This window comes from Vipera ursinii, assembly GCF_947247035.1.
Source record: "Vipera ursinii genome assembly, chromosome: 1".
Classification (NCBI taxonomy): domain Eukaryota; kingdom Metazoa; phylum Chordata; class Lepidosauria; order Squamata; family Viperidae; genus Vipera; species Vipera ursinii.
In genome coordinates, this window is record NC_139512.1 from 112,218,251 (window position 1) to 112,228,750 (window position 10,500).

A 10,500-nucleotide genomic window follows, 5' to 3' on the forward strand; every position below is an offset into this window, starting at 1 on the left:
AATACTCTGAGTATCCTGGCATGCCGGTATGTACAGCCATTCAGTCTTGTCCGGGTTGAGTTGAAGCCTGTTCCTCCCCATCCATTCCCGGACCGCTTCCAGGCAACGGGACATCACGTCGAGGGCATCACTGATGTGGTTTGGAGTCGAGATGAAAAGCTGGGTGTCGTCAGCATACTGATGGTATCCTACTCCAAAACCACGAATGATCTCACCCAGCGGTTTCATGTAGATGTTGAACAGGAGAGGTGAGAGGACCGACCCCTGAGGAACTCCACAAACGAGAGACCTCGGGGTCGACCTCTGTCCCCCTGCCAACACCGACTGCGAGCGTCCCAGGAGAAAGGAGGAGAACCACCGAAGAACCGTGCCTCCCACTCCCAGTCCCCTGAGGCGCCGCAGCAAGATACCATGGTCGATGGTATCGAAAGCCGCCGAGAGGTCTAATAAGACTAGGACAGAGGAATGTCCCCTGTCCCGGGCCCTCCAGAGATCATTCATCAGAGCGACCAATGCCGTCTCCGTGCTGTAGCCCGGCCTGAAACCCGATTGGCACGGGTCTAGATAATCCGCTTCATCCAGGACTTGAGGAAGCTGATGCGCCACCACACTTTCAACAACCTTCGCAAGAAAGCGAAGGTTGGAGACTGGACGAAAGTTATTCAATGTAGCTGGGTCCAAGGTGGGCTTCTTGAGGAGAGGTCTCACCACCGCCTCCTTCAAGGAGGCGGGGAAGCGACCCTCACTCAGAGAAGCAGATATGACCGCCTGGAACCAGCCTCGTGTCCCCTCCCGAGCTGCATAAGCCAGCCATTTTTCCTTCTTTTAAAATATTAAATGGCTTTAATTGCCATACATTCCTTTCCAGTCTAAGAATATCTTTATATGTAATCACATCATTTTAAATCCCAAACTTATATTTTCTATTGCATGTTTAGGTATTGCCCAAATTGGTATTTTATAATTTAACTTGTATCGATATTTTTTCCAAACTCGCAACAGGGCATACCTTAATATATGTGTCTTAAAAACATTATCCACCTTTTTGTCATACAATAAATATGCATGCCAGCCATATAATAAATCACATCCCTCAATATTCAATAATCTTCCTTCTGTTAAATTAAACCAATTACTAATTGACGATAAAGCCACAGCCTCATAATATAATTTAAAGTTGGGCATTTTAAGACCACCTCTTTCACGTATATCTTGCATTATCTTAAGTTTTACTCTCGGTCTTTTCCCTGCCCAAATAAATTTATTGATACCTTTCTGCCATTCCTCCAAATTTGAATCTTTTTTAAGTATAGGTATCATTTGAAACAAAAATAAAAATTTTGGTAAAACATTCATTTTCACTGCTGCAATTCTTCCCAATAAAGACAGTTGTAATTTTCTCCAACTATCTCTTTTTGTATTTTTAACCATAACAATTCATAATTATTTTTATATAATTTCACATTTGAAGCTGAAAGGTATACCCCCAAATATTTAATCTTTTTAACTATTTCAAATCCCATTAATTTTTCTAGAGCTACCTTTTGTTCTGTAGTCATATTTTTAGACAATATTTTAGTTTTTTGCCTATTTACCTTAAATCCAGAAACTTGTCCATATTGCAAAATTATTTCCATTAAATCTATAACTGATTGAGTCGGTTGACTTAACATAATAACCAAGTCATCTGCAAACACTCTCAATCTATAATCTTGATCTTTAATTTTAATTCCCTTTATTTGAGTTGCGTATCTTAATATTTCCAATGTTAAAACAAACAGGAATGGTGACAACGGACATCTCTGTCTTGTACCCTTTTCAATTTTACAAGCTTCTGTTAAACTACCATTAATTATGATTTGAGCTGTTTGTTTCTGATATATTGCCCTAATAGGTTGTAAGAACTTATCACCAAACTCCATCTTCTCTAAGACTTTAAATAAAAATTGCCAATTCAATTGATCGAACGCCTTTTCAGCGTCCAAAAAAATCAGTGCTGCAGGGATTTGATTATTTCTTTCCAAATATTCTAATAAGTTTACAATATGTCTCACATTATTTTTCATTTGTCTACCACTTATAAATCCTGTTTGATCACTAACCAAATATGTATTTTTGTCCAAACCTTTTTTGCTTTAACACACATCCACCACAAGTGATAATATGTACCAGGATTTTGATTACATTTCCAGCATTTACTAGACATATTTTCAAACATTTTAGCTAATCTGACAGATAGAAGATGTCATTTATAAAACATTTTATATAAGTTTTCTTTATACAAAGTTGCCATTGTCAATTTACAGTTTCTATCCCAAAATTTTTGCCATTTCTCTAATCCTGTATTGAATCCAAAAAAAATTTGCCCATATTATCATTGTTACTTTCACTTGTTCATCTTCCATTTTCAAATGCAATAAAAAGTTATATAATTTCTTAATCAGTTTTTCATCATAAGTCAACAACCCTGATCAAATATTTTCTGGTCTTTATAAAAGCCATATATTTTAACATCTGTATTGTACCTCGACTGCATTTGCAGTTGAGGCCACCATGAAAAGTCAGTACCCTGATCTTCTAACTCTTGTTTAGATTTTAATTTCCCATCTGTATTCTAACATGTTAGAATTTTCTCAAATTTAACTACGTTTGAATGAATGAATGCCTCCATCATTGATAGCCATCCTGGGATTTTTGTATAGATTTTTGGTTTTATCTTTTCCCATACAAACAATAATGTGTTTCTTATGTAATGTTTTTGGAAATATCTATGGATCATGGCCATCTATAAGACCCAATCTAATAGTCCAAATCCTCCATTTTCTTTAGCTTCTTGTAGCATTTTCAGTTTAATTCTGGCTTTCCTTCCTTGCCAAATAAATTTCGAGATCAGTGTATTCAAATCATCAAAAAACTTTATTTTTATAGGTACTGTTTGAAATTAAAAAAGGAATTTTGATAAAATATTCATTTTCACAGTAGCTATTCTTCCTAACACTGATAGTTGTAAGTTTCTCCATTTTTCCAAATCTAATTTTGTTTGATTTAGTAATTTTATATAATTATCTTATCGTTGCACATCTTGCTGTTAAGTATATTCCCAAATATTTAACTTGCTTAACTATTTGTAAGTCTATTTTTTCTGACAGTTTTTTTGCTTATCTGTAAGGTTTTTAACTATAACTTTGTTTTTTTCTCTGTTTATTTTCAGTCCTGCTATTTCTTCAAATTCTTCTATTATTTTCAATAGTTTAAGAGTTGTCTCGCAACAGTTCTTCTAAAATGAATACCAGATAATCTGCAAATGCTTGTAGTTTATAGCTTTCATGTTTTATCTCCATTCCTTTGATTTCCAGATCTTGTCTGATATTTCTATTGAGAACTTCCAAAGTTAGTATAAATAGCAGTGGGGATAGCAGACATCCTTCTCTTGTGCCTTTCTTTATATTAAAGTTCTCTGTGTAGTCCCCGTTAACAATTACTTTTGCTGTTTGTTTATCGTATATTGTCTTCATTAATAAACTTTTCTCCAAAGTCCATATAGTTTAATTGTTATGTCATAAATTGCCAACTTACATTGTCAAAAGCTTTTTGAGCATCTAAGAAAATTAGTGCCATTCATTTTCCTGGGTGCATTTCAGTGGTGGGATTCAGCCAGTTTGCACCAATTCGGCAGATCCGGTAGCTAATTTTTTGTTGCCCAGGCCCAGAATGGACTTCCGGAAGCAGCCATCCACACAGAGAACTGGTTATTCACATATTTGAATCCCAACACTCGTGCATTTCATAGTATCCCAATGTATCTAAAATAATCCTTAAGTTGTTTATTATTATTATTATTTATAGCCAGCTGTACCAACAGGCTGAAGAACAGCTTTTATCCATGGGCTGTTAGGCTCTTGAATGGGAAATAATTTTATAAACTTTATGATTGACTTGCGAGGCCGGTGTGTTGTGCAATTAGCTCACATGGTGTAATAAGATGGAAGGTTTGTTGTCATTGTGAGTTGTGGGGGGGGGGCATGAAGGGAGGCTCAGCCAATCACAATGTATACATGGTTGTACTTTGACAATAAAGGTTCATTTTTCTTTGGTAAAAATCCATTTTGTTCTGGATGAATAAATTCAATCAAAAATCTTTTCAGTCTCTCTGCTACTATTGAAATGAAGGTTTTGTAATCCATGTTTAGTAGTGATATTGGTCTATAATTTTTTTATCTGTGTCAAATCTGACTCCTCTTTTGATATTAAAGTAATATTTGCTTCTGTCCATGTGTTTGGTAATTTAGCCTCTAGTAATACCTCATTGCAAACTTCTTTCATTGGTGAGCTTAATGTATCTTGTAAACATTTATAGAACTCTGCGGGTAGCCAATCCGGTCCTGTATTTGTAATTATTCTGACCTTTCTCTGTAGGATTAATGCAGAGTCCTTGAAAACACACTGGAGGAGACAGATTGTAGGAATTGTCAAGATAAACCAGAAACTACGTGAATTGCATTTGCGAGGTGACTACATTAGTGACTATGAGATGAAGCTGCTCTGGGAAGAACTGAAACACTCGGAGCATAAGTTAAAGGAGCTATGGTAAACCATCAGTTTTTTCATTTCTGTTTGATTTCTATATTGTCATCTGATTTCCTAGGTATTGTTTATTATAGAGACATTTTAATTTAAATCAAATGAAGTGAAATATTTTATTTTTGATATTTTGAACTTATATTTTCCTCATTAATGAGAATTTATTCACTTATTCCATGTAAGTTTTTTATTTGATTGTTTAACAGAAACTTCTTGTGGACTTTTTCCTTGCTTTATTGAGAAAATCAATCACTCTTCTGAATGCATTGTAAGTGATTGATGACTCTGGGCTCTTTGATGCACCTGGGGAAGCTCCTTCTGACTTCATCCAGTACCTTCTCCACCATACTGACCTGCTAGCAGGACTGTTTGGGGAGAGTGGTGCAGTGCTCTTATAGAAAACTGAGATGCTTCTTTTCACTGAACTTTGGTCCTGGTGAGAAAAATACAAAAGAGGAAACTGATTGAAGAAAGCATTTGAAATTTTGCAGAAAAAAGTTTTGTTGCCATGTTGTGTGCAGTGTGTGATATAAACTCCTCAGGTTGTATCCATTCCTGTCTCGTATAGGATCCTTCTGAGGAAGGATGGCTACTTTGGCCTTTAGGAAAAGGATAGCGCCCCCCCCCCCTCTCTTTGGGAAAAGCATTTGTCTTTTCATCATCTGAGAATGACCCAATGTATTAAGGCTAGAAAAAGAAGCCAAGGAATAATTTTGCAAAGCAAGTCTGAAGTAACAGACCAAAACAAACTTACTGTGTGTATTACGGTAACTCTTGAATTTTTTTCCATCGGATATTCACTTGAAATGCTGTGATTTGGACAAATCCCTTGATGATCGCTTTTCATGTGACTATTTAACATTAAAAAAAACTCATGTTCACATTTTCTTCATTCTTTTTTTTAAATAATAAAGTTGTTTTAGTCGGCATACATCTAATGAGATCGATCCATAACTCAAGTGGGGAATATATATCAATTTATAATCACATGACTTATCTATAAAATCAGGAGATGATGCTATAGAATGAATTTCATTTCTGTCAGATTCTTACCCAAGCTGGTATGTAGAGCAAGGAGACTGCTGGAGAGGAGATTTCAGTCCTCCAACCTTGTATCCCATTGGCTCAGTTCTTCTATTACAGTGTTCAGGATTTGCAAAGACTCTGAACCTGATCTTTTGAATCTTCAGTTATTGAGCTTCATTGGGTTTGTTGAGATTATTTATTTATTTATTTATTTTATTAAATTTATATACCACCCTATTCCTGTAGGACTCAGGGCGGTTTACAGGGAAAATTAAAAGCATAACATACAAAAATTAAAATCAGTTAAAACAATTAATTAATTCAAGTCCCCGAAATTTAAAACTAAAACCCAATTAAAAATTAAAACCCCTCAGTCTGACCAAACAGCTCGAAGAGCCAAGTTTTCAGGTCCCGGCGAAATGAACGAAGGTCGGGGGCAGTCCTAAGTTCCGTGGGAAGTTGGTTCCATAGGGCCGGCGCGCCCACAGAGAACGCTCTTCCCCTGGGAATAACCCGCCAGCATTCCTTAACCGGCGGTACCCTGAGAAGGCCCTCCCTGTGGGAGCACACAGGATGATGGGAAGTTGATGCTGGCAGCAGGTGTTCCCTTAGATAATCCGGACCCAAGCCATTTAGGTCATTACCAGCACCTTGATTAGTTTTCTTACAGAACAAAGAAAAGTTCTAGTTAAGTTATTTTTTGCACCTCTTCTTTTCAAGGTAGATATGGACATGGGTAGCATATTGTATGAGCACAACTATCCTGCTGTTTGAAAAATGGCTGCCTTAAAGATAGCAGAGAAATGTTGGGCTGATGATTGCATGAGATCCAAACCATTTCCGTCTAATGGTTTACAAAGTGTGGGAATGTAGAACAGAAAGGGGGGGGAATGTCATCCCTGCCACCCCTCACCATCCATTCCACGTGCAAATATCCCCCCACACACACACCATCCAGTGAACCCATCAACAATGCTATGAAGGAAACACAATGTGGCAAAAGGCCACAACACTTAAGCCTTTTAGCCTAGGCTGAAAATATTTACCGATTTCTTAATCATAAGAAAACTAGCCTACTCCAGACATTAAAATGGTTCATGGCTTCTATGACGGCCATGGGCCTGACCCAAGTAATTCAGGGCCCGACTCATGTGGGGGGTCACACCATCGACCTGGTGTTCCTGTCTGGACAATGGTGGGATGATCTGGGAGGGGGTTCTCCAACTATTGTTCCCCTGTCATGGTCAGATCATCATCTCCTGCGGCTGGTCTTCCGTTATGCCACCCCCCCACCGCTGCATGGTGGAACCGACCAGGTGGTTCCGCCCCAGGCGCCTAATGGACCTGGAACGGTTCCAGATGGCGCTTGGGTCTATACCCATCGCCCTCACCCACAGCCCAGTCGATGCCCTGGTGGATGCCTGGGAAAGGGCAGCCGCCAGGGCACTTGACTGTGTTGTACCCTTGCGACCTCTGACCCGGCGCAGATCCCGTTAGGCTCCGTGGTTCTCTGCAGAGCTCCAGGAGATGAAGTGTCGGAGACGGGGTCTAGAGAGTGGTTGGAGGTTCAGCCGATCCGAATCTGACCGATTGCAGTTAAGAACCTTTATAAGGTCTTATCTTGCGGTGATAAGGACGACGAAGTCTAATTACTTCGCTGCCCTCATCGCGTCCGCAGATAATCGCCCAGCCGCCCTGTTTAGGGTGACTCGCTCCCTCCTTAACCAGGAGGTGAGGGAGGATCCCTTACAGGGACGAGCCGAGGAGTTTAGTCATCATCTGGCGGACAAAATCGCTCAGATCCGGACTGGTCTGGACTCTGACTGGGCAGAGTCTGACGTGGAGGAATCAGACGGTCTTGAGCATGTTATCTGGACTGAGTTCGATCCTGTTTCCCCTGATGATGTGGATAGGATCATGGGGAGGATGACCACCACCACCTGTTTGTTGGATCCGTGCCCCTCCTGGCTGGTTTATGCGGCCCGGGAGGAGACACAAGGCTGGTTCCAGGCAATAATAACTGCTTCCTTGAAGGAGGGTGTCTTCCCCGCCGCCTTGAAGGAGGCGGTGGTGAGACCCCTCCTCAAAAAGCCTGCCCTGGACACGGCTGTTTTAAATAACTATTGTCCAGTCTCCAACCTTCGCTTTTTGGCGAAGGTTGTTGAGAGTGTGGTGGTGCATCAGCTTCCTCTGTTCCTGGAGGAAACTGATTATCTGGACCCGTACCAATCGGGTTTCAGGCCCGGACAGGCCCATTCAGTACATTTTCATCTTTATCAAATATCACTGATAATATCTTCAGTGCTTGGCATGTTCCATTCATGCTCCTGTCCAAACTTCTCTGGTTGTGGAACTGGGTCTTCTAATAGCCAGACTTGGACTTTGCTCCAGATTCTTACAAACCCCAAATACTGAGCAGATTGGGGGAGCCTAGAAGAGATTTTAATTAATCCAAGACAAAGTGAGGATTTCACATTCATTCTCTTTGAAAGCAAAACACATCGGATGTAGTTCAGCCTGATCCAGAACCAGTAAATCTCATTTTTTGGAACTGGAGAGTAACAGGAACAAATAATGGTACAACTTAATATAAAATTCAATTCAGGTAAACAGATGGTATTTCGGATAAAAAAAACACTTGCACCACCATATATATAACAATGTCTATATCAAAACAGTAACACATTTATTGTGTTACCATACCATTTCTTTTCCAAATTTGATGACCTCACTCTTAAACTACTATTTTCTTTCATACTTCCTGATTTGTCTTAAAAGTTTATTATAGCCTTAAATCAAACTATTTCTTGAAGTCTTCCAGAAGTAAACATTTCTCTTGAATCAAAGCAAGCCCTTATATCAATCCACCAATGGCTGCTCCACTCAGTACGGCCCTTTCAACTGGTGCTTATCGGCCCCCAGTGACAACTTGGACAGGGGGTGAAATCATGGAAGAGAGCTACAGTACTTGGCTACTGATTGGGAGGCTCAACTGAGGACCAGGCTGGATAAATTAGAGAGGGATAGGGGCACTACTCAGGTTGAGAGATGAAATAAAAATATGAAGAAACTATGATTTTTACCTGATTCTGGGGGGAAAATCATGGAGAGCAATGTGAGTAATATGGGCACACCAAAGCAAAGAATGAATTTCTTTCCGAAAATGGATAGATCTTATAGGGATATCAAGTCCTTCTAAAGACAATTAAAATAAAGGGTTTTTTGAATCAGATCAAATGTGCCTGGAAAGAATGCGATCAAATAAATGGAATTATATGGGGTACATCAGATTATATTTGAACATCAGGGTCTGGCCTCAAAGATGGTCAGGTGGGTCCCTTCTCATTCTGATAGAACTATTATGGGTCCTTATATTTTGTTGACATATTAAAATGATTTTCTTTTTCATTATAGGTTCAATGGAAAACATATTGTACAGAAGGGTGAATGGATGGAGACGGAACATGCAGCTAGAGCCTCCAGCTCAAAAGCTTTTTCATGATTGTTTGTTTGATCTAGTTTTATTTCCATTTAGAATATGATTAGGAACAGTTGGAATTTAATATATTTCAAGTGAAAGTCTGAAGAACATTCCTTCGAAAACTATAATCCAAACTGAGGACTTTTCTCTCTTTTCAGCTGAAAAATGCAACAGGAATGAAAGCACGCAAACGTATTAATGAAAATGTGGACAATAAAACATAATTTACTGATCTTTTGAATCTTCAAAATTCAAAGGGATTCAAAATCCAAAGAGAGAACCAGTGAAATTGGGGAGGATATATCAATAGCTAATCAACTAATCAAATAATGAGACGGTATACTTATGGCAAAAATGGCTGATCTTCATGGCCAAATAGCCTAGTCAGGTGTTTGAACTCCAATCATTTCCAGGGGGAGGAAGAGATAGCAATAGCACTTAGATTTATATACCACTCCATAGTGCTTTGCACAACTCTGAGTGGTTGACAAATGTTAGCATATCTGGGACAAAAATAAGGAGAATCTAGGTCCTTATTTTACCAACCTTGAAAGGATGGAAGGCTAAGTAAACCTGGAGCCAGTCAGAATGGATCTCCTAGCTTTGGGCAGAGTTAGCCTACAATACTGCATTCTAACCACTGCACCACTGAGGTTCCTAGTATGATGTTATCCTACACTCCTATGTTCCTACTTCAACATGAAAAATAAAGTCATTTCTGGCTTCTTCCAGTCCAGAAGTGCTCCCCAGTTTGCTTCTTCTGCTCTTCTTCCATCTGAGCAACTCCTGCCCTCCCGGGTTAATGGTTGCTGCCCCGCATACCAGTAAACATTCACTGGATATATAGAAATTATATTGTCCATTATGCTTAACAATTTCCAATGCTTAAATATGCTTGCATGAGGAACAGGGCTAGGAAAGATTGGAATTTAATATTTTTATTTAAAGGGACACCTTTGGCCACAGATTTTGCCTTGATTATTGTCATTTGACTTGTGTCGTTGATTTTGACTGTACTGCAATTGCTTCATTTACTGTAACTGATTAGTCTGCTTCAATCATTATGAAATATATATATCACTGGAGCAGAACATACTTAGCTCAGGATTGAACCCAACATGTAAGTCTGATTTTACATGAAGTTGTCACAATTTTTCTATAAATTGTTGCTGGGTTGCCTGTCACCTCAATAAATTTTTAACTGATTTTTCCCAGTGTAATTTATCTCAGGGGCCATCCTCTTTCTATTGGATGGAGGTTTATAAAATTAAAAGCATAAGCAAACTGAACTTCCAAGAAGTGGGCATTCTGATTCTTCAAACAAGATAGAAATCCTTTGAAATTCTGTCTTTAGAATGGCCAGAAGCACCAAAACAGTTTTAGTATTTTCAAATAAGCTACATAGTTCTAAA

At 38.9% G+C, this 10,500-nt stretch overlaps 1 protein-coding gene across 1 annotated transcript in view; it reads left to right on the forward strand.

Moving 5' to 3' along the window:
• The window catches only part of LOC310632475 (NACHT, LRR and PYD domains-containing protein 12-like), an 84,289-nt gene extending 74,001 nt beyond the window's left edge, over positions 1-10,288 (forward strand). The window contains exons 12-13 of the mRNA XM_083349695.1: positions 4,417-4,587; positions 9,022-10,288. Of these exons, the coding sequence (XP_083205821.1) occupies positions 4,417-4,587; positions 9,022-9,109 (259 nt within the window). The 3' untranslated portion in view covers positions 9,110-10,288. The remainder of the gene's footprint in view (positions 1-4,416; positions 4,588-9,021) is intronic.
• The last annotated feature ends 212 nt before the right edge of the window (positions 10,289-10,500 follow it).